Below are 25,249 nucleotides of genomic sequence, written 5' to 3'. Positions count from 1 at the left end.
CCCCAGACCAGGCTGCCATAGTGTTAACCTATGGTTTGGAAAGAGAAACATAGCTAATAGAAGGGAAAGAAGACTCTTACAGGAAGACTCAGCATTTTAGTAAAACTCACTAACAAATCAGAAATGCCAGCCAGACAATGAAGGAGGGCCTGCCGGTCCACAGACAGTGTTGAGGTAGAGCCTGAAGCCAGCCCCTCTCCCTTATAGCCAACAGCCCAACAATGCTGTGCTGTAAGTCCCACAGACCCAGTTGGAACGCTCCCTCCCCAGGCTCCCTCTGAAGTTTATCTGTTCCTCGACAGTCTGTCATCCTCCAGCCTGGCAACGCGCATTATGGCTACAAAGGAGGGGATGCGCATCCACTCACCTTTCTTTTTGGAGTCTCTCTTGGTGCTGGATTTAACAGCCACTTGCAGGTCTGTCTCCGTTGACATCCTATTATATCCTTAGTCCTCTTCACACAGATCCAGTGTCTTGGGCAGGCTCATTGAGAATTCCTCTCCCAGAGAACGGCTTCTCCCTTCAGATACTATGCCCACCGACAGCACATCTCACTCACTCCACTCGAGGGCTGAAACACAAAACAATAGTGATCTTAATGGTCAGCTAGGCAAAGCAAATCGGGGAGACGAAAACACAAGCAAAGGGACCCTCATTCTCCCCCACCATACTTCATAAAGTAATAGAAGGGGTCGGACAAGACAAGAGAAGCAAGGATCATTCAGTAAACTCAACATGGCAAAGGCCAGACTAAGGCCAAAGTCCTAGGTATGAACTTGGTCAAGAAGAGATTGGGAGCTTGATGGCCTCTTTTCCAACTTGTTCGATCTGTCTCTTTTTTTTGCCTGGTGATGAACCCAAATTATATGCCAGGAATGATTCATCAACAGGTATGGAGACTTTTCTAAGGGGAACGGCTGGATCTGCATCCTGGCAGCCAAGAAGGGCTGCTGAGAAGTGACTCGCGGCCTTTCCTGCAATGGTGGCGAGCAGAGGGGCTATGAACTTGACACACAATCGAGTTTTAAGGGCTGGGTGACAAATGTGAATTATATAAAACTTTCCCACAAGCCAATTTATGGTGTCAGTTTTGGAGGGTATGCTGTGGCTCTAGCTGGATGATAAGGTGAGAATGAGAAGTAGACGATAAGAGAATAAGATTGGGAGAAAAAGAGGGAGGAAGGGAGAGAAAGAATAGGAGGAAGACTAAAAATAAGGGAAGGAATAAAAAGAACAGAGAAAAGGAAAGGAGAGAATGAGAGACAGAAAAAAGGAGAAGAAATAACTCAGAGAGGAGATTAAAGATTAGAAAGCAAGAGGAAAGGAGAAAAGGAGAGACACAAAGACAGAAGAAGAAATGAAGAGAAAGAGAGAGAGAGAGATAAAAGAGAGGAAAGAAAGAAGAAGGAAGGGAGAAGAGGAGGAAGAGGAAGAAAGGAAGAAGAAGCAGAAGGAAAAGTAAGAGAAGAAGGAGGAGGAGAAGAAAAAGTAAAGGAGGAAGAGGAAGGATAAACATAAAAACATAGACTAGAACTCATTAGCTGAATATTATTGTCAAGAAGCCTATCTATATCGGACCATGGAGAAAGAGAAAAAGACCTCTGTTAGTTCCAGGAGCTCTGAGGTAGAATCATAAAAATAATTTACGCGTATGTAGAGGTTTAAAGTCTGCCAAGTACTTTCCCCATACCAGCTCTCAGAAGTAGTTAGCAAAAGTTTTATATCTGTTTCACATATGAAGCCACCAAGATTCAGAGAAGTAGCCCTGGCCACAGACCCACAACCTAGAGATCACCTCTCCTAATTGGAATTCCATTATTTATAGCCATAGACTGTGTTGCCTCATGATGGCCCACATGGGTCAAAAGTAGTAATTCTAACTTCCCATCCTCTGTGACCACCTGTAATTCCTATAACCATAAGATCCCCTGATTACTTAAAAAGAACAGATCCCATTTAGGAGTTGGTTTCAAGATTACCCGTACTACAGATGAGGAAACTGAGGACATGGACACACATGAGGAAATCTTTGGAGTCAGAATTCAAACCAAATGACAGTATCCTTGATCCCAGACCTAGAGGTGGAAGGGCCCTTGCAATCCATCTGGCTGAATATCCCTTTTTAGAGAGAAGGAAATAGATCTGAAGTAGTTAAATAAGTAGTCCAGCATCACAGGATTACAAGTGATGGAACTGAGATTTGAACCCAACTCCAACCTCAGTGTTTTTTGTACCGGCCAACCTGTCCCCATTTCTTCACTCCAGTTCTAGTCTTCTTTCCACAATGCCAGGGGCCTTAATCTTCAGGATCCCAGAGATGATGGACAATCACAGCAAGGCAATGGGGATGGGTACAGAGAAGTGGCGAGGAGCCAAGAGCCTGCTTGACCAACATCAAGGCTGAATTTTATGCTACCAAAAGCTTAAATCAACCTAAACTTAAATTTAAAGGTAAACTTGTTGAATAGTGATTGCTAGCATGAATATAATTTCCCTTGGGTAGGCCTGAGAACATGGTAAGAGGATTAAGAATAGAGAGAAAGAATGAAGAGAAGGAGCCATCCCCAGCCTCCCTTACTTCTACTGCCTTCTCTCTATGAGTTATCTCATTTATTTTGTATGTAGCTTGTGGAAATTTTATGCTTCTGTGTTATCTCCCCCAGTAGATGGTAAGCTCCTTGATGGCAGGAACTGTCTTGTGACTCTTTTTTATATTCTTAGGGCTTAGCACAGCGCCTGGCTCAAATTAAGTGAGCATTAAACAAATATTGAGTGGATTGATTGATTAAAATCAACATAATAATAGTCCCTACCTCCCAGGGCTTTAATGAGGATCAAATGAGATAATATTTATAAAAGGTTTAGCATGATGCAGGGAATACATTAGATACTTAATATAACCACCCTTCTTTCCTCCCTCCCTTCCTCCCCATTTCCTTGTTTCCTTGCTTCCTTCCTTCCCTCTCCCCCTTCTTCCTTCTTTCCTTTCTTTCTTCCCTTCCTCCCTCTTCCATCCCTTTTCCATCTCCTTCCTCCTCCCTGCTTTCCTTCCATCCCTCCCTTGTTTCCTTCCTTCCTTGCTTCCTGCTTCCTTTGCTTCCTCTCTCCTTCCTTCCTTCCTTCCTTCCTTCCTTCCTTCCTTCCTTCCTTCCTTCCTTCCTTCCTTCCTCCTCCCTCCCTCCCTCTCTCCTTCTTTCTTTCTTTTTCTCTTTCTTTCTTTCTTTCTTTCTTTCTTTCTTTCTTTCTTTCTTTCTTTCTTTCTTTCTTTCTTTCTTTCTTTTTTTTCCTTCCTTCCGTCCTCCCTCCCTCCCTCCCTTCCTTCCTATGCTGTCATTGATGAATTTTAAGTCACCTCTCTTACTTACAGCCCCATTCTACAAAAAGTGTTTCTATTCAAGAAACCTCCAAAAGGTATTACAAATTTGGTAACTAAGGACATAAAATGCACATGTGTGTGCATATATGCATGTCTGTATGGACAGAAAAGTCTCCTTGTTTCCTAATAAAAAGGGAGAGACACCATGGCAGTTTAGTGAGATAATGCCATTACCTGGACCCAGTCCCTTCTTGATTTCTTAAGAAGTTAAGAAGACTGGACCAAATCTGCGAGGGAATATTTCAGAAACACATTTATCTGTAATTCAGGAGAATCAAGTCCACCACAACCTGGAGTAACGTGACAATTAAAATCATTTTTTCTCCTCCCACCCCTTGCAGGAGAAGCTATGAAATTCTATCAGAGAAATTCAGACTCTTCCCGAATTTTGAAAAGCTTCAATAATGTTTCTTGGCGCCATGCAATCTCTGGTAATTTAATATTCCTGAAGTGTGTCAGGTTTTCTATAATGAGCTCTTCACATCGAGATGTACACTACAGACGCTCTGGCTGTCTGGGATGAGGGCTGAGCCATGGGGAAGCCTTGGCTCACACAAGACCCCCGACAATAAACGAGGCACGGAAAACAGGAGCACAAAGCCCACGAGGCCTGGAACGGAAAGGGAATACACACTCATGCGCACATGCACACGCGTGCACATGTGCACATATGCACACAGTAATGGGCAGGCGCACAAGTACATAAAATGCTGTGGCCAAAAGAAACATCAGGAATCCTTTAGTGGGGAAGTTCTGAACCCTGAGGTCCTAAACTTGCTATTTCTGTTGTTGTTTTTCATTTTGATAGCTAGATTTCCAGATGTAATTGTTTTTTTCTTTCTAATTAGCTTTGGAGCCAGAATTCAAACCAAATATCAGTATCCATGATCCCAGACCTAGAGTTGGAAGGGCCCTTGCAGACCATCTGGTCGAATATACCTTTTTAGAGAGACTTTATTTGATGTGATTTCAAGATATGATTCTGAGAAGCAGTCTCTAGACTTCTTTAACCTGGCAAATGAGAAAACGCCTTAGAAAAAGGGTTCGAGCCTCTGCATTTAATCTAATCCATCATTTTGAGAGGAAACAATGGAGGAAAGAGAAGTGACTTGTAAATGGTCCTTCAAGTAAAAAAAGAGTTAGACTATAAAGTCTTTGGTTTCCAGATTCAGTTCCTTCCTGTCAACTGCTGGTTCTTTGGTTTTCCTCTTCCTTCCTTCTCTCTCTTTTCTCTCTCCCTTCTCTTCTCTGTCTCTCTATCTCCCTCTGTTTGGGTTTCCATCTTTTGTTTCTCTATTTGTCTGTTTTTTCTCTGTCTCTCCTCTTTCTCTATTTCTCTGATTCTACTTCTATCTCTCAACTTCTCTTTCTCTGTCTCTCTATTTTTCTTTTTCTATGTCTCTGTTTCTCTCATTGCATGTTTCTCTTTCTCTGTCTTGTCTTTGTTTATTTTTCTCTCTATTTTTCAATTTTGCTCCTATCTCTGTATCTTTCTCCCTCTCTTTGTGTCTGAATCTCTCTTTCTGTTTCTCTCTGTCTCTATGTCTTTATTTTTCTCTTCTCTCTCTCTCTCTCTCTCTCTCTCTCTCTCTCTCTCTCACACACACACACACACACACACACATACACACACACACACACACACACACACACACACCACACTTAAAAATATCAAGAAAATGAGAAAGATAGCTAAATAGTTAAAGAACAGGTGACAATATTAGGATCAAAGATGACCTCAAGAAATTAGAATGTTGGGCTGAAACTAATGTAATGGAATTAAGTAGGAATAAATATAAAATCCTCCATGTGGGCTCACATATTCAATTTCCTGACTATAAAATGCAGAAAATGTGATTTTTAAAGAAGAGAAAGAAAAGAAATTCACATAACAAAAAATGCTGTGGGTTCCAATGTCCTTTAATGGTGTAACAAGATACCCAAAGAGCTCTGGCCACTTTGGCCAAAGTAACCAAAGTCTAATGACTGGGACAAAGGGAATTTATGTCATTAGCCTCTGTCAGATCTGTTTTGTAGTGTTATATCCAGTCTTGGATTGTACTTTAGAAAGTATACCTTAGGAAGTACAACAACAAGTTGGGCAGTCAAGTTGAGGAAGAACACGGGGGTCATGCTTTGGGAAAGTCTCTCAAAGTCTCCCTTCAAATGCTTTGTCCCAAAGTGCACTGAAAATGTGCCCTTTCCCTTGAACAGATATAGTAGAAAATCTTAAGAAAGCAGAGAATAGCAAAGATGGAATCTAAGTGTACAGAGATACAAAAAGAAACATCACAGTACAATCAAAGGGCAGGAAAGTGGAGGAAATGTTTGAAGAATCTATAAACCAAAAAACTAACCTTGAAGAAAGATCTCAGAAGACAGCTGAAGAGCCACTAGCATCTTAGAGATAAACATGATGGAACCAAGAGCCAAAATGACACCTCAAGATAACATCATAGGTGATGGGGTTGTGGCCAATCTCAGAGCTTCCAGCAATACCTTCTTTAAATACTACAGCTAAATACTAACCTCCCATACATGGAAATGATGGAACAGTTATAGGAAAGATAAAATCACTTGATAGATTCATCAAAGACCCAGGTCTGGAAAGCAACTCAGGGTAAACTCCTATACACTATGTAAATCACCACCAGGGACACCATTAATCCCAACAGCACCCCATTTAATCCCTATGCTCTCTGTAATAGAAAAAAATTATGTTATCTGGTCACTCATTTGACATTTAAGGAAACTGAGGCCTACAGAACTAAACTAACTGCCTCAAAGTCACAAATCTACTCAATATTAAATTCAGAACTTGAATCCAGGATTTTTTTTTCTTTTTTCTGATGCAATTGGGGTTAAGTGACTTGTTCAGCCAGGAAGAGTTAAGTGTCTGAGGTTAGATTTGAACTGAGATCCTCCTGACTTCAGGGCTGGTGCTCTTTCCACTGCACCACCTAGCTGCCCCTTCTAGTACTATTCTTAAATGCCATCTCCAGGAAAGTCCAAAATGAAGGGAAATCCAGACAAATATAGAGTACTGTCATTATTCTAATATTTATCAAGCTCCAACAAGACAATGAGGATGAGAATGAGATGTGTTACTTTAATCAAATCAAATATACCAAAAGTTGGAGGCGGGGCTTAGTAAATATTACAGGAATTTATTAGACAGCAATTGGGCATCCTTACCAACATTTCATTTAGCTAATGGATCACACTGTTTCATTAAATGTTTATGGCTCAATGATATTTCATTACAGTGATCCTTCTTGTCTCTGGACACAGTAGGGAGGCTTAGTACAAACAAAGTCAGTAATGTCTAAATTGACCCTATTCTTGTCTGGATAATCTTCCTTCCTTCCTTCCTTCCTTCCTTCCTTCCTTCCTTCCTTCCTTCCTTCCTTCCTACCTTCCTTCCTTCCTTCCTTCCTTCCTTCTCTCCTTCTCCCCCCTTTGTTTTACACCAAGGATCTGATTTCATCACAGGGAACTCATTCATCATTGTACATTATCATCTTTCTTTCTTTCTTTCTTCTTTCCTTCATTCCTTTTTTTTTGTTTTACAACAAAAATCTATGATTTCAGAGAGAACTCATTCACCAATGCACTTTATAATCTTTATCTTATTTTCTTTCTTCCTTCTTTTTTCTTTTTTATTTTACATTAAGAATCCATGATTTTATCAGAGGGAACTCATTCACCAATGTACTTTATAATCTTTTCTTTCTTTCTTTCCTTCCTTCCTTCCTTCCTTTCTTCTTTCCTTCCACTATCTTTGATACTACAGATTATTATTCCAAATACTTCTAATTTCTTTTACTTTAAAGTGTACAAAGCATTCTGCTGACAAAGTCCCTCTCTAGATTTTGTCCCTGAGATATTCTCTTAACATCACGAAGATACAAGTACAGTATAGAGTGTCTATTGGAACTCTCTCTTTCCTGCTCTCCCCACATTACCTGTACTAGCCGGTCACATTGCCACATGCCTTGTTCTTTACAGCTAAGTCCTTGAAAAATGTTACTTGGGTTGGGTTGCCATTAATTTTTACAAGGAGTATCTCTTCTATTAAGGCAACTAGGTGGCGCAGTAGGATAGAGCACTAGGTCTGGAGTCAGGAAGACCTGAGTTCAAATGTGGTCTCAGACACTTACTAGCTATGTGACCCTGGAGAAATCACTTAATCCTGCTTGTCCTAGTTTCTTCATCTCTAAGCTGAAGAAGGAAATGGCAAACTCCTCCAGTCTCTTTCTGCAAAAACACCTCAAACGGGGCCATGAAGAGTCACACATGACTGATTAACAACAAATCCCTCATATCTAGTCTTTGTGGACAAAAATATTGTGAAAAAGAGGAGATCTGGTTCTGTGATGCCCCTGGCATGGGGAGTTTCCAATGCAGAAACTCCATTTCATGAAAAGTAGTATTTATTTTGCATATTTTACAAATTTTGCAAAAATATTGCATTTTTTTATTAAAAAAATTCTTCCCCATATATCCCCCACAAACTGTAATAATTGACACGGGACTCCGAAGTCTGCATCAAATTGTGTAGATGGTTCCAAGAATGAGGATGGGGGTAATTGTTGTGCTGAAATAAAGAAGCGGATGGAAATCTGCTTTTCTGTGAAATCTGTCCCTCACCCCGTTGCTAGATCCCTGGCTTTGTGGCCAAACTTGATTTTAGAGAATGGCCCGAGGCAGGGAGAGATGCAGCATTTTCCTCAAAGGCCATCGGCTTCATCTACCCCATTTTACAGGTAAGCAAATTGAGGCTAACAGCGTGAATGGTAATAACTAGCACAAGAACTTGAACTCAGGTTGTCCTAATTTCAGGCCCTCTACGGATCATATGATGCTCTCTCTCAAAGAAAACAATGTTTCAGATGTTTCTGTAACAGTATAATGTTACACTTTCCAGGGACACTCACAACAATGCCATGATATGCGTTGAAAAGATACTCTTAGGCCCATTTTATAGATGAAGAAACTGAGGTTCATGTAAGTAAAGATACTTTCCTGGGGGCATGAAGCTACTTCAGGGCAGAGCCTTGAAGGCATGAGAAGACTCCTAGCCTTTTCAGATTCCAAGGGCCAGTGTCCTTCTAAACTACCTTGTGCCGTACAAACTTAGCCATATAAGGAGTCTCCCTCATAGAGCCCAGGGACTATTCCACTTCTGTAGTGTTTACTGGGGCTGTTCCAGCACATGGACAGGTACTGAGCCTGTGATCCCATGGGTCCTACCAAGATGAGGAACTTCTTTCTTCTGAAACTTAAAGAATTTTAGGGAGACCCCTGCAACACTGAGGGGGGAAGTGACTTGGCCAAGATCACACAGCCAATGAGTGTCAGAGGTGGGAACTGAGCCCTTCGAGAAGCTCTCTATCTACTATAGCTCTTCCCCCTCATACAGCAGGTGTTTAATAAATGCTTGCTGCCTGATGGATCGAGGATGGCGAGATATAGAGAAATCCGGGCGGCTCCACACTCCTGCCCAGAACCCACTTCTGTCTGGTTTCTGTGCCTTCTGGATTGTGAGTAATCCTCAGTGTCAGGGAGTCCCTTGAGAACCATGGGAAGAAAAGGCAGGGATTTAATGAGGCTCTCCCAGTGAACGGAAGCTCAAATAAACAAATGCCTTATTTGGCAGCTTCACCCGCTGATTTCCCTGCGAACATCCAGGCATTATTTACTCTCCTCCTCCAAGTGGCATTTCATTATCTTCAAAGTTAACCACGTAGAAGTGAGGAATTGTGTCCAAACAGCTGTAAACGGTGAGTTGAACAGTAGTTCACCAGTTATAATAATGATAACTTACATATCTACAGCCCTTCATGGCTTAAAAAGCACTTTGCATAATAATAACTCACATCTCTATGGGATTTTGTTTTCCAAAGTGCTTTTCTCACAATACATCTTCTCATCACTTTACAGATGAAGAAACTGAGTCTCTGAGAGAAAAAGTGATTTACAAGCTAAGTGATCTTGGGTAAGTATCAGAGTCTCATTTAAATTTGGGTTTTCCAACCCTAAGATGATCTTCATCAAGAATACTTTCTTGGGGCAGCTACGTGGTGGATGGATAGAGCACCAGCTCTGAAGTTAAAATGTGGCCTCAGACACTTAACACTTCCTAGCTGTGTGATCCTAGGCAAGTCACTTAACTCCAATTGCCTCAGAAAACAAAAACAAAAACAAAAACAAAAACAAACAAACAAAAACAACTTTCTTAAGAAAAAAGGCAGCTGGTGGCTTGAGAGAAAGGAAGACCCAAATTCAAATCTGTATCCAGACACTTATTTGTCTGTGGGACCTGGGACAAGTCATTTAACCTCTGAAACAGAGTTTGTCTCATTTTCTTTATCTGTAAAATGGGAATAATAGTATCTACTCCCATGGTTGTTGTGAGAATTAAGTGACATAATAATTGTAAAGTACTTGATGTAGTATCTTTCTCACAGTAAGAGCTATATAAAGTTTATTATTATTATTAATCTCTACTATTAGTCTTCTTTCCTCCCAACTATCTGCCATTCATTTTACATAGTATACATGTATGCACAGACTCATAGCCATAAACATGTGTGTATATAGTACATACGTGCAAATGTATAATTGTGGATATATTAATTTATGTATACACATATGTATATGAATTTATATATTTATACATGTAATATGTGTACATGTGACCATGTGTGAATTTTTATGTGTGTACATATACATAATATATACATATATTTACACACACTATTCAATTCACCATTTACATGCAGCTATTTGGGTACAATTCTCCACTTTTATCTGATTAACTTTGAAGATAATGAAATGCCATTGAAGGCGAAGAATAAATAATGGCTGCATGTTCTCAGGGAAACCGGTGGCTGAAATTGTCAAGACATTTATTTATTTGAGATTTCATTCACTGCAACACACATGTACATATATACATTTTATACACACATATGTGTATGTGTGTATACATATATGTATATGTATGTGTGTATACACACACACACACACACACACAGAGAACATCTTATCCCCACTCCTTAAAATGTGTGTTCTAGAATTGCACATGTTTAACCTATATTGGATTATTTGCTGTCTAGGAGATGGGGGAGGGAGGAAAAGAGAGAGAGAAATATGAAATACAAGGTTTTCCCAAGGGTCAGTGTTGAAAACTATCTACATGTATTTTGAAAAATAAAAAAGCTACTATAATTTTTTTAAATTATAAAATTAAAATTTTATTTAAATTTATTTAAAAATTATTTTATTTAAATTTTAATTAAATTAATTAAATAACTAAATTTTATTAATTAACTAAATTTTATTTAAATTTATTTTAAAAATTAAAAAAAATATACAGAATTTTTAAAAGGAAAGAAAAAATGTGAATCATAATGGTGACAACATGTAAACCATTCCATACAAAGAAGATCTAAGGGGAGGATAAACTAGAAATAATCTCAAAGGGAAAGCACTGGAATCGATCAATTGATTGACCAATAACATGGTCACCATATTCCAAAGCCAGGATTCCCAAGCTCCAACAGAAAGAACTCAGACCTTAGGAGCAGAAGATACGAGTTAAAGTCCCAGCAGCTACTTCCTGTCTATGTACCTTTGGGTAAGATATCAATTCTAGACACTATTTTTGGTACCAATTACCTCATTCGTAAACTGTATAGTCAGAGGATCTCTAGTTGATTGTTTCCTCCTCATATGTAAAATGAGGTTGTACTCCCAAAGGATCTCCAGCTGACATCCTTTCCACATTTCAATCCCATCTTCTAAATTCTCCCTTGACTCGGGATATTTTCCAGCCTCACACGTGGTCCCTCGCTTGATTCTTTCAATCATTTTAATATACAAATTCTGACACGGCCATTCTACAGATGACTCTCAGAGAGTAAAGTAACTTGGTTGAGGTCACAGAGCAGAGCCAAACCAAGAAGCCAGGCCTTAAACCTCCTAAGCTGGATCTCTTCTGACCCAGTGGGCTCCCTCGGACAACCTTGTCAGCCCTGTCCCCGTGTAAGAACATCAATCACTTGAACGGAACTCTGCTAGACGGCTTTCCCAATGTGTCCATATCGAATGGATCATTCTCCAGCTCAAGCTAGTTCAATAATGTCAGACTTTTCTTTCCAACATGGCTTGTCTGGTCTTTTCTAATCTTGGGCACATCCTTCCAAATGAGGAGAGGATGCTAGGCGGCATCTAATTGATGTCCTATTTCCTTTGAGCAGCCTTAACTCAACCAGTCTTATTCCCAATGTAGAATTTTATCACTCTCATTTTTTAAAAGGAAGCCCATCTCATCATCCTTTATGTCCATCATCATTTGCCAGTGAAGACGGAGCCTCGTCTCCGTCTCAATTATTGTAGTATGTGAAGCATATATCCTTCTGATTTCCTTCATAAAAGGAACATGCTACCCCCCATGAACCCATCCAATTTCCACAATTATGACCCTGATGGAGTGTATATGCACCAGTGGTAATGATCACCCAGGTTCCTTCATGAAGAAAGATGGCGTCTTTAAACCATGCTCTGGAAGGCATTGTGCTTAGCATTTAGTACTCCTTTCCCTTGTCTTGCCTGGGGAAAAAAATCTATCTGAAGTGAACTGTCACAATCACTTCCCTCCCTTTGGCCCCCAGGATCACGTGCCTGCAAATGGGGTGGCTAAGACTGGAAGGACAGACGTCTACAGTGAGAGTCTAAGGATGCTCCGTGAGAGAGAGTGGAGAACAGAGATGTTTATATATGAATGAATTCCTGAATGTGCTTATTCCGTAATGTCCGACTCTTTGAAATCCCATGGACCACAGCACCCCACATTCAATCCTCCATTACCTCTCGAAGCCTGTCCAAATTTATGTGGACTGTTTCCGCGTCACCATCTCTCCGACTCATTCTCTACCCTCCTTTTGCTTTTAATCTTTCCCATCAAAAGGGTCTTTTTCTAAGAATTACTGACTGAATGAATGAAAATCTGCATAACTTAAACATTTTCTATGATTAAAATTGTGCTAAGTGCTGGGGATACAAATAGACAGACATAATTCCTATCCTTATATTCTAAAAGGAAAAGATATTTCCTCAGGGAGCTTGCAGGGATAGTTACGAGCAGTCAGACAATCTTCAAGCTCCTGAGGACAAAATACCCAAGAGAAAGAGGACCTCAAGATTCTCTCATAGGATCTGAAATAATACCATGTGTTTAATAAAGTTGAATAACCATTATATATATATGTATATATATATATATATATATATATATATATATATAGTGTTTTATGATTTATAAAACTCTTTACATGTTATATATCATTTGATCCTCTCAATGACCCTGGACTGAAGGTGCTATCAATGTCCTTATCAGAGGAAACTAAATCCATGCAAAATTACCCAGGGAGGATTCAAACACAGGACTTCTTGACTTCCAATTCCATGCCTTCCATGGGTATCTAGGTATCTTCTCAATGTCTAGCATGGAGCTTATATCCTCAGAGTAGGTTTTATTGCTTAACCAATTGATTTCCAGATGACCTAAAGGGAAGCAAAGTACCATTCTCACAACCTCAAGTAAGCAGATGAGTATTATTATCTCATCCCATACACTGGCCATGATGATAGTCTTTGCTTCTAAGCAGTTTAGAGTCTAATTGGAGAGGTAAGACTACAACATAAAGATTTAAACAATAACTTGAATATAGCATTCAAGGAAAAAAATACTAACGATTCCTTAATCCACACTCTTTCTAGTATGTCACACAGTTTCTCTTTCTAGCTGCATGACCTTGGATAAGACACTTAACTCTCCTAAACCACAATTTCCTCTTTTTTTTCAAAATCAGGTCAACTTAAAGCTCCTAATTTACGGGGTGGTTTTGGGCTAACATATAAAACACATAGAAATAATACAAATAATATATTATATATAAATGTATATAAATATAATTTCACACATATTTTCTTACACCTAAATGAAAGAAGCAGTTTGTGAATCTGAGATTTTGTCTCTTATCTTTACTTATTTATTTATTTTGGTGAGAGCAACAACTTGTGAATCTCTTGAACAAGTCAATGGGAAGAAAGCCTTGATACCTTTTAAAAAGGAGAAGAAATCCTTGTGATGTGTAGTGTAGATTCTTTTAAGCTGAAAAGTGGGAAAAAATGTGTGTTTCCAAAAGTTTCTCTCTTCACTTAAAGATACACACACACACAGACACACACACACACACACACACACACACACACACACACTTTTTTCCAAATATTTCTATTTAAAGTTTTCAGTTCTAAATTCTGTCCTTCGCTCCCTTCTTCCTCTCCGCCCTCCTCGAGACAGTAAGCAATCAGATATAGATTACATATGTGCAATCATGTAAAACATTTCCATAGTAGTCATTTTGTTTGAAGAGATTCAATTGGAAGGAAAATAACGAAAGAAAAAAAGTGGAAAATAGAATATGACCATTCACTGGAAGGTCAGACACTGAAGCTGAAATTCAAATACTTTGGCCACATAATGAGAAAATGGAATCCATTAGAAAAGACCATGGTATTGGTAAAGATTAAAGGCAAAAGAAGAAAAAAAACAATAAAGGGTGAGATGGAGAGATTGTGTCATAGAAACAACGTACATGAACTTGGAAAGACTTCAGGAAATAGTGGAGGAGAAAAGGGCCTGATAAGTTGTTGTCCATGGGATCACAATGAGCTAGATATGACTATAAAGAACAAAACAGTTTATACACTTTGAAAAGCTGTACAATTGTCAGCTGTTGGTATTATCAATTTATTCAGTATAGGCACTGCTTAATAAATTATTATTAAACAAATATTTCTCTATTATTGCTGTTGTTTATTTAGTTTTTCTTGAAGCCTAAAGTGTGCCCACCATTGTGCTGTGTACATAGGCACCTAATTTCTCAGTTGGTATTGAAACTATTTTCTCATTGTGCTCTCTGCCTCTAGCCTTTCTCCATGACAAGCCATTTTCCACAAAGCTGATCAAGTCATTTCCCCAAAGAACTCTTCTGGTCAAGTTTCTCCCTTTACCCAGAAGCTCCACTGGCTTCCTATTTCCTTTAAAAGAAAATACAATGAATGTTCTTCACCTCCAGAGAGAATTGACAAAGTCTGAGTGCAAATAGAAGTACATTTTTGTATTCATTTTCTTTGTTTTTCTTGCTTTTTTTTTTTGTTTGCAACATGGCTAATATGGAAATATGACTTGCATGACTTCACACATATAATTGAGATCACATAACTTGACTTCCCAAAGAGTCTGAGAGGACATGGAGGAAGGGAGAGAATTTGGAACCCACTTTAAAAAAATGCATGTTAAAAATAAATAAATAATAAATTTAAAAATATATAAACTACATACTTCTTTTCTTGGTCTTTAGAGCCTTTCACAATCTAGATCCAATGCAGTAAGCCTTCCCAGGCTTACCAAACCTTACTATAGTTCATGCATGCTTTGTTCCAAGCAAACTGGTCTCGTTTCTCTTTTCCTTTTCATTCTCTCTCTCCTCTCCTGGTCTTTGCCTAGGTTATTCCCCTTTCTTGAAATGAATTCCCACTTTACCTTCCCCTCTTAGAATCTTCAGCACTTATCAAGATTCAACTCATATACAGACTCCTAGGCAAAATCTGGTCTGCTTCTTTCAGTAGTTTCTACTCCTTCATGCAAAATTAATATAATGGATTACTTTTCTTCTAAGGGAAGGAGTGGAGAAAAGGATGAGAGGAAAATTTGGAACACAAGGTTTTGCAAGGGTGAATGCTGAAAATTATCTATGCATTTTTTGAAAAAAAAAAAACTTTAATAAAAAACAAAATTAGCATATATTTTATATTTCCTTTTCTAGGTATATATTGTCTTTCACTATTACAAGAATGTAAACTGGGGCAGCCAGCCCTGAAGTCAGGAGGACCTGAGTTCAAATCTGGTCTCAGACATGACTGTGTGATGCTGGGCAAGTCACTTAATCCCAATTGCTTCAGCAAAAAAAAAAAAAGAAAGAAAGAAAAAAAGAAAGAAGAAGAAGATTACAAACTCCTTGAGGATAAATTTTATTTATTTTTTGGCCTTTGTATACCAACATTTAATACATATCAGGCACTCAAAAATAATTGTTGAATTAATGAGTGACCGGATACGCAATAATTATGTGTCTGATAAAAAATCCTGGACTTAAATGGACTGATGCATAGTGAAGTGAACAGAACCAGGAGAATATTGTACACAGTAAAAGTAATATTGTTCGATGAAGAATTGTGAATGACTTAGTTATTCTCAGCAATACAAGAAATCCAAGACAATCCCAATGGACTAATGATGAATCTCCAGAGAAAGCGCTGATATTATTTGGATAAGTTTGAAGCATGCTATTTTTAATTTTCTTTTTTTTTTTTTTATTTGAGTCTTTTTCCACAAAATGATGAACATGGAAATGTTTTACATGATTGCACATGTATAATTTATATCTGATTGCTTACTATTTCAGGGTGGGGAAGGTAAGTAAGAATGGGAAGCATAAAATTTGGAACCCAAAATTTTAAGTAAAAATGTTTTTAAAAGAAAAAAATAAATATCTGAAAAATTAAATTAGAAACTTTTGGAAACATACACTTTTCTCACCTTTCAGAGGAAAAGAATCTACCTTGCATATCATAAGGATTTCTTCTCCTTTTAAAAAGATATCAAAGGTTTCTTTCCACTGATTTGTCAGAGAGATTCACAAGTTATCACTCTCACTGAAAAATAAAAACACAAAATAAAAATCCCTGATTCACAAAAGCTGCTCCTTTCACTTCGGTGCAAGAAAATATTTGTGAAATGTTTAGCATCTTTCAGCCCGATTCCTAATAGACACGTCTGAGACTATTTGGCCACTTCTTTTTACCCAAAGTCTCACCAGAGGGCTAAACAGAACACCGTTGGCCTAATTGATTTGAGTGAACTCAATCCCCATTTAAAAATAGACTCTGTAGGTCAGCAAGGGCCTGACTAATAATCAGTAACATCAATTCTCAGCATGTGAGCGTGGAGGGTGTTCCACAGTGACCATCTTTCTCAAAAGCCTCCAAGTTCTTTCTAGATATGTTCTCATTAATCCCTTCACCTCTCCAGTTAGACAGAGAGAGGTTACTTGGTGTCAGTGCCATAAGGGACCTAAAGCCTCCGGCCTAAACAATCTCACCTTCCTTTCCCCACACACCTGTGATTTTCTTTCAGGGCTGGAGGACGGCCGCCCCTATCAGAATGCTCGACCTGGGACAAGACCAGAGCCCAGAAAGCCCCTTAACAAGTCCCAGGCCAGAGATTCTCATTCTCTTGACTTCAGCCGTGATTGCGGGTTCGGTAAGTCACTGTGAGATACGGCAGCTGCAGATGTGGGAGCAATCAAACCACATTAAGAAAGAGAAAGGAGAAGGACCAGGGAAGGGATAGTGACTCTGCCCCGGTCAGACCTCATCTGAAGAATTGTGTTTGGTTCTGGGTATCACATATTAGGGAGGATATCGATTAATCTGGAGAGTGTGCTGAGGAAGCTAACCGGGTTCATGAAATATGGTAACCTAGTAAAGGAACAGGAGAAAAGTGAAGAGCCGTGTGACAGTCCCCTCTGAGTACGTGAAGAGCTCTGTTTGGTCCCAGGGGACTAAATTGGAGCAATGAATAAAGTTGGCGAAGGGGCAGAATTCTTGGCAACTAGGAAGCACTAACAAGAATTTGCTGATGGATTGAAGGGAAAACGCTTTCCCGCTAATGAGAGTTAGTTCAACAGAGTATGGACCCCTTAGGAAGGCTAGAGGCTCCCCAATACTATAAGTCTTCCAAGGGTGGATAATCACTTGTCAGGTATGATGGAGAGAGTTTTTGTATACATGTGGGTTAGACCAGATGATTTCTGGAGTTCCTTCTAAGGACAATTCTGAGATTTTCACAGTAAAACTGTTTATTACACCTGCTTCCTATTGTGACTGAACTGGACCACGGGTTCAAGTCATCTTACCAACTAAACTAAGCTTCTGATGAATGAAGGAGGGAAACAAGTAAAAGAGGGATCTGTATCTGAAATCTCTATCTGAAATCGATAGGACTGATTTGTGGCAGAGAAGGGAGAGTATGGAGCAGGGATCACCAGATCTATAGGCAATATAGAACAAATGATGTAGCGTGAAGGAAGTTCAAAGATTAAAAGGGGGGGGGGGAGGATTGGAACCATATCTGTTTCCATTTTGAAGAAAGTTCCCAGGTTAGCCTCTCTGGACTCTACTCTTGACCCATTGGAATTTCTCCACCAAAGTACCCATTAGAATAATAAAGACTTATTGCCTTCTCTGAACCTCAAAGTACCAGCTCTGACGTCAAAGAACTAAAGTTCAGATCTAGATGTGGCCGCTCACCTCTGTGACCTTTAGAAAATTAACTCCCCCAAAGGAAGGGTTTGATCCACATGACTCATCTATGATCCATACAGCATCTAGGACTATAAGATTAGATGAACTGTGTGTTCCCTTCAAGATCAAAATCTGAAATCCTGGACAGGATGCCTGAAATGCCAAGATCAAAGAAATACACATTTTTGTAGCCTTCCATCAGTCACCAGATCTGCCAGAGGGGACACAGCATGTGTCCTTCTCTCCCTAAGGTAGCTTTCCAGGGGGGTAGGTGGGAAGATGAGTGGTAGAAGAATATGCTTCATGAGTTCTCATGGAAAGGTCATTTACCATCAATGCTCTCTGCTCACTCATGGAGGTCAGAGAGAATAATGTTGATCTCAGGAGCTAAGGAAGGTCTGTTGCTATAGGGAAAGGCAAGTATCTATAGCAACCAGGATGAGGTATGAAAGGAAAGATAGCTCGGTAAATGGAAAATAATATGATACTCAGGTGGTATAAAGTACCGATAAAAATTGGCAAATGGAAGAAATAGCATGGTGGTATCGGTGAGAGACCCCAAGATCAGGGAATCCATGGATAAGATGAAGAAAGTGGGGATCTTGTGCCCAAAGGAAAGAAAATGCAATGAGTTTGAGTAAGCCATCTCCAAGGATCTGAAGGGCTGGGGAATGGAAGAAGGATTGAGGGTGGACACAATGGAGGTAAGTTACAGAGGGGCAGATTTAGACTTGAATAGGAGGAAAATCGAACCCAAACCTCCCAACACCTAGAAATTTCCAAAGGGGTTGGCTCCATCAGGATGGCACTGGCTGACTTTAAGTGGAGACTGAATGACTGCCAATAAAGCACTTTCTTGCAAACTCCCTGGAAGACAATGCTGGTTCCATGTCAGAGTTGAAGAAGCCTCAGTGCAAAGGGCAAGGAACTGCTCGGGATCACTCAGCTAGCAAGTGCCAGAGACAGGATGTGAACTCAGTCAGCTCTAAGACATGACATCACTCATCAGTAGCAACAAATTCTCTCATGAGCAACAGATTTAAAAGGCAAAAGGAATCCCTGGAAGTGAGCTCCAGTGTAAGGAGGGAGTTAGAATGGCAAAGCAACAGTATCCCCATCTTCATGATGGTGGGGTGGCTTATGGGTTAGTCTTCCCATTACTAGAGGTCTCCCAGAAATGGATAATCACTTGTCAGGTGTGTTAGAGAGAGCTTCTGTATACATATGGGCTAGACCGGGTAATTTCTGGAGTTCCTTCTACTGAAAATTCTGAGATTTTCACTGTAAAACTGTTTATTACACCTGCTTTCTATTGTGATGGAACTGGACCACATGTTCAAGCCATCTTACCCACTAAACAAAACTTCTGATGAATGAATGAATGAATGAATGGGTGAAATATGGAAAAGAGGAGTCTATATCTGAAATCTGCAATCTGTGGCAGAGAAGGGAGAATATGGAGAAAGGATCATCAGATCTATAGGCATCATAGAACAAATGATGTAGGATGACATTCAAAAATTAAAAGGGGTGGGTGAGGGAGGATTCTCTTCCAATTTTGAATATTCTGTGTCACATCTCCTAACATGGCTCATTCTAAATTCCCTTCCAGCTCAGATGAGCTACACATCACTCTGACTCTCTAAAACACTCTCCATAACAAGCTAGGTTAAAATAACTGAGGAGTCTGGTTATTCAAAAAGGGGCAGCCCACACCACCCAAAGCAGTCTTTCACAATGAAAATCCAATGCAAGCTTTAAACCCCAAATGCCATTTAGTTTTAAATGGTCAATATGATGAGACATGACCTCCAGTTCCCCTGACTTCTTCTCCTTCATTATTTGCTCTTCACATCCGGAATAACAACAAAAAACCAGCTGGAAAGAAACATGTTGCTTCTAATAGTGACAAAAGAAATAGATTCCCCACACCAGAAAGCCCTTCGTATTATTCCTCCGGGGGAGTCACGCCTGTGTCAAAGCTTGAGAAAAGCACTTTCACATGCTTTCCAACTGGGCTACAATTCCTCCAAGGCCCAATTTTCTTGCTTATTGAAATGCCGTCCCCTCCTCTCCTGCTTCCAATAGAAACGGCGCTTTCTTAGACGGAGCATGCAATGTGCATGCTAAAGGACACGGCACCTCGGGAGTCTTTCACCACACTGGGAAAGGCGGCCAGGGTCCAGATCCAATTCCATAAAATTTGGGATTGTAAAATGAATTCCTGGCAAGCACTTCCCAGAGGATAAAAAGGCAGGCTCCTAGGAAATAGGTCTGAGGCAAGTCAGGGAGGGCCTCAACTTCCCTCTCTGTAAAGTAAGATGTTTGGGAGATGTAATGTCTACTGAAGAGGTCATAAGTGACTTTAAAATTCAAATTAAGAATACTTTAGGTTCTGAGTCTCTCCCTTCTGTGTTCTAACATTCTCTGTCTTCAGGTCCCTCCAGGGGTTTATATCCTCTCCTCTAAGGTCCCTTTCTATTCTGACATGCCATGTTCTAAGTTCATTTTCAGCGTTAAGATAATTGACATCAGGGTTGCATGACCTCATAAAGGATGATAATGGTGCTGTCGATAAAGTGCTGGACCTGGACTCAGACAGAATCATCCTCTTGAGTTCAAAGCTGATCTCAGACACGTACCGGCTATGCGATCCCGGGCAAGTCATTTACCCATTTGCCTCAGTTTCCTCATCTATAAAATGAGTTAGAGAAGGAAATGACCAATCCCTTCAGTATCTCCATCAAGAAATCCCAAATGCTAAATGGGGATCATGAGGAGTTGGACACAACTGAAAAAAAAGATTAAACAGCACCTATATTATTCTACTTACAGAGTATTTAGAAAGCAAAGGATCTCCCCTAAGTCTTGCTGTACACCTTAAAGCCACTCACTATATGACAAGTGCTTCTATCCTTGGCAAAGGAGAAGCACCTAACCCTGTTGAACTCAATCACTGCCTACTATTTTTATTGTGGTGCTCTAGCATTCTATATTCTAAGGTTATTCTTTTTTTGTTATTAAAAATCTATTTTTACATGTAAAATCATCTTAAATGTATCTCCATGTTAGGCATGTAGTAAAAGAGGAATAAGAACAAAAAGGAAAAACAATGAGAGGAAAAAGCAAACAAAAAACAAATTTAAAAAAGCGAAAACAGTCTGCTTTGGGCTGCACAGGGACTCCTTGGTTCTTTCTTTGGATGTATATGACATTGTCCTAAGATCAAAGAGTAACTTACAAACGCTGACGATCCTAAGTTTTATGGTCTAATATTCTATGTTTTATGGCACTTTCTAATATTCTATGTTCCAAGTCTGCTTCAAGCTGCATACAGACTCTGGTTCTTTCTCTGGATATAAATGGCATTTCCCTAGAATCACTCTTTAGATCAAAGAGTCACTTACAAACATTGACGATCCTAAATCCTAGTCTAATAGTCTATGTTCTGTGGTACTTCCCAATCTCTGTTTGCCTTCTATTACTCTATGTTCCACAACTGTTTTAAGCTGCATACAGACTCCTTGGTTCTTTGTCTGGATTAAATGGAATTTTCCTAAGATCACTCTTAAGATCAAAGAGTCACTTGCAAATGCTGACGATCCTAAGTCTTATGGTCTAATATTCTATGTTCTGTGGTGCTTTTCAATCTCTCTTTGCTTTCTAATATCCTATGTTCCAAGATATCTCTTAGATCTGCTAGTTTATGCTCTAAGGCCTTTTTCAGAGCAACATTTTAAGGCTCCTTCTAGCTCTGTTCTAAGGCACCTCCAAGCTCTTACATCCCATGTTCCTGCTATGATATTCTGCTCCTGTAAAATTTAACTCCAAAAGTAGCTGATTTCTCCAGGGAAAATACCTGATAATTCATCCTCTCAAATCAAACAAAACCCAACAACCAGGGAAATTAATTTCAAGCGTTCTCCCACTAGACGATAACAAGAAACAAAAGTTAAGTTACGTACCTAGGGAAGCCGACAAAGTCTTTAACAGCCTTCAAAGCCTGGGCACCTCTCACAAAGGGGGAGAGGCCTGAGAGAAGGAAGGACAAAGTACACAGCTGGGATCATAATTATGTCTGGAATGTGTACCCTCCTTCCCATCAGCCTCTCAGAACTGCCAGCTGGCTCCAGAGAACAACTCAGGTGCTACCTCCTACATGAGATCTTTCTGTAATCTCTTCTGGCGCCTGTGTGTTCTTTCTCCTCTGTCCCTTTCCTCCCCCTTCCTTTTCCCTTTTCTTCCTTCTCTCCCTGTTCCTCAAGGCACGTGAGGGAGAGGCACAATTCAGTGTCACAAGCACTCATTAAGCCCCCACTCTTTGCCCTTGGATATTGTAGCTGTAGCTGGGTATTCCAATGGATACAGGGCAGAGCTTGGATTCAGAAGTCCAGCCCCAGACACTTCCTAGCTGTGTGACTATGGATAAGCCATTTAATCCTATTTGCCTCAGTTTCCTTAGCTGTAAAATGAGAATAAGGGAGCCTAACTCCAAGATTAGTTATGAGGATCAAGTGAGATAATCACGAGATGCTTAGCCCAGTGCCTCGTCCATAGTAAATACCATGTACATGCTGTTGTTGTTGCTCAACACTATCAACTACAAAGTCAAATCCCTGAAATCTTTGAAGGAACCAACTTGTTCTGTAGGAAAGGCAGTGAACGACATGCTGGTACGATGGAAAAAAGATTGGATTTCATAGTATAAGATCATGTATCAAGAGCTGTTGACTTTCCCACTTGAATAGACAATGTCACTTTGCCTAGGTCATTCCCTGCTGATGAGTTCATATGTTAAAATGAAGATAATTGTACCTATTGTTGACTTAAGAGCTAATAAAGTCAGTAGAAGGCATCCCAGCCAATATACTCAATTTATAAATAGGAAACTGGAAGCTCCAAGTAGCATTTTCTAGACCAATTCTTTCCCAGCTCTCCCTTCTGCTTTCTACCAAAAGTAGTTTGAAGTTATATGGGATATATTTTGATTACAGTATCCATATTATTTCAACTGATAGAATGCAATCTTTTTGAGGGCAAGGGACTATTTGATCTTGATTTACAAATTCTCAGCTCTAAGAATTGTACTGGGTACATCAAAAGGATAAATCAATAGATAAATCGTAAAACACCTATTGATACTGCAAAACTACCACAACCACCAAAATTGGTTCAACTCAACACTACCATGATGCTCCTCCCCTTGGCCACTATTCCCTTGGATGGATCACCTTGACCTGTTAGAATGTCAGAATCCTGAGGGCATGGAATATCTCACTTTTATATCAGTATCCCTACTGTAAGCACGGTGAAAGTGGCACATAGTAGGTTCTTACTAAATACTTGATAATTGTAGTGGAGGCTCAATGGGATGAAGTGGAATGGGAGCCAGATTTGAAGTCAGAACTCATTGGTTCGATTCCTGCCCCCATTACTTCCTATTCATGTGATCTTGGACAAGTCATACAGCTTCTTGGGGCCTGAGGTTCTCCTCTGTAAAATGGGAGATCTGAGCTCCATAAACTCAAAGACTCTTTCAAGATCTATGGGCTCTATAAAATGTTGCAAACCTTTGCTTACTGTGCTGTAAAAATGTGTACCGTAAGCCATTATTATCATATTTCTCATATTATATAATATTTTCATATTATTAATAATTAGTATTCTCAATATATAACATAATATATGTTGGTAATATTATTTATTAATAATTAGTGAAGGCTGGGGTTGGGACTGGAGCTGCAGCTAGCCCAAGGAGTCCCTTCTCCATTTAATCACACTTGATTAAGCATCTAAGGAGTGCAACAGGTTGCATTAGGAAGGTGCTGGCAGAAACAGCAAGGAAGAAGACAGAACGCCAATCTTTGAGGAACAAAATGACCAGTAAAAATGAGATTTCTATCTCTCCTCCAAGAAGTCTGAAGCACGTACTGAAGTGACGCAATCCACAGTCCACTGGAAAATCTTCCCTCTCGGCAGGTCTGTGAGGGAGGAAAGGCCGTTGTAATGGCGGGCCAGTCAGGCTGCCTTACGGTTCCCGTACCTTGCTCCCACTAAAGCAGATGCAGTTTAGTTAATAAGGGGAATTTCAGACTTTGGGGAGGGTTGGCCCCTGGCTAGAACAGCATGTCTCTGACTCCGCTTGGAGAATTCCTCTCCAGGCAAAGTGCATTGCCTGCTAGAGGCCTTTGGACACCCTTTGATCCTGGACTGAGGCTAACAGGGAAGATGAAGGGTCTCCATGTTTATTTAAGAATCACATGATCCCCAGAGCCTGGAAAGGACCTCAGATAACTCAGGTCGATACGATCCTGAACAAGAATTATGTGTTCAGCCCCCAAGGGACTGTCCAGCCTCTGCCGGAAGATTTCTAGGATGGGAGCTACCCACTCTGAACCAGCCCATTTTCTACTCAGGACCAACACTCACTGGGAGAAAGACGCTTGTTTTGTTTTGTTTTGTTTTGCTTCCTTATGAGCCCAACATACTGAATTATAATCAGGAAGACTGAGACCCTAAACCTGCTTTTAACACCACAAGCAAATCACTTCACTTTTCCATGAGCCTCACCTTCTTTATATCAAAAGAGGTGATATCCATAAACAGTAATACCTGTGCAATTTCCCAGGGTCATTGGGGCCCAGATAACATCAACACATCAAAGAAATTCTTTGCAAACTTTTGGGAGGGGGTGGAAAGGGAGAGCTAGAGTGATGATTTCATTGGGAAGAGCAGAGATTATTTCATTTTTGTCTTTGCACCTAGCAAAGCATCTGGCCCTGGTAGGCTTTTGATAAATACTAATCGATGACAGAAAACACCTGGTTTGCAAGTTCCTTTCACCCATGAGGGTCACAACTTCTCTGTAACATAGAGACTTAGCCCACTGCTGAGGCAATCAGAAATTAGGTGAGTTAATAGGGTCACAATTAATATTCATAAGCCAGAGCTTATAAACCTAGGTTTTCCTGATTCAAGGCTGGAACTATCTTTCTTAAAAATATACATGGAAAATATTATTCATATTGTAATTACATGTAATATTATATAAGATAATATTAATATTACTAATGATCTTATAATAATTATTGGGCCATGTAAGTTGCCTGTATATCATTGTAAGCTATTTCTCTATCGTCTAATCTCTGATTGTGCCCAATATAATAAATGAATATGATAATGATATTATATTATATAATGATGATATATATTTATATATATATAATAAATGAATAACTGCCATTGTCAAATTATGCCCATTTCATATAAGCAGGTTCTTCTTACTTGAGGATGTGGGTAACTCTCTCTCCCAATGGGATTGCAACTTTAACTCTCTTAGAACTTAAGTGACTTGATCAGGGTCACACTGCCGGGTTGTTTCAGAGATGGGTCTTGCAGTTTCCATCAATTCTCTCTCTGTTACATCATTCTAGG

General features: G+C 39.7%; 1 protein-coding gene across 11 annotated transcripts in view; it reads right to left on the bottom strand.

The window, feature by feature from the left end:
- Nucleotides 1-21,932, bottom strand: part of DAB1 (DAB adaptor protein 1) — a 316,440-nt gene extending 294,508 nt beyond the window's left edge. For 2 of the 11 annotated variants that reach the window (XM_051999586.1, XM_051999587.1), the window contains exons 1-2: nucleotides 21,781-21,932; nucleotides 368-571 (exon numbers count right to left, since the gene is read on the bottom strand). In XM_051999586.1, coding sequence (XP_051855546.1) covers nucleotides 368-434 — 67 coding nt within the window. In that variant the 5' untranslated portion in view covers nucleotides 435-571; nucleotides 21,781-21,932. The remainder of the gene's footprint in view (nucleotides 1-367; nucleotides 572-21,780) is intronic. The other 9 variants (XM_051999582.1, XM_051999580.1, XM_051999589.1 and 6 more) reach the window with 7 other exon arrangements.
- Between the last annotated feature and the right edge of the window lie 3,317 nt (nucleotides 21,933-25,249).

Source organism: Antechinus flavipes, chromosome 4 (assembly GCF_016432865.1).
Source record: "Antechinus flavipes isolate AdamAnt ecotype Samford, QLD, Australia chromosome 4, AdamAnt_v2, whole genome shotgun sequence".
Lineage (NCBI taxonomy): Eukaryota > Metazoa > Chordata > Mammalia > Dasyuromorphia > Dasyuridae > Antechinus > Antechinus flavipes.
This window is presented reverse-complemented; position numbering and strand designations above follow the sequence as displayed.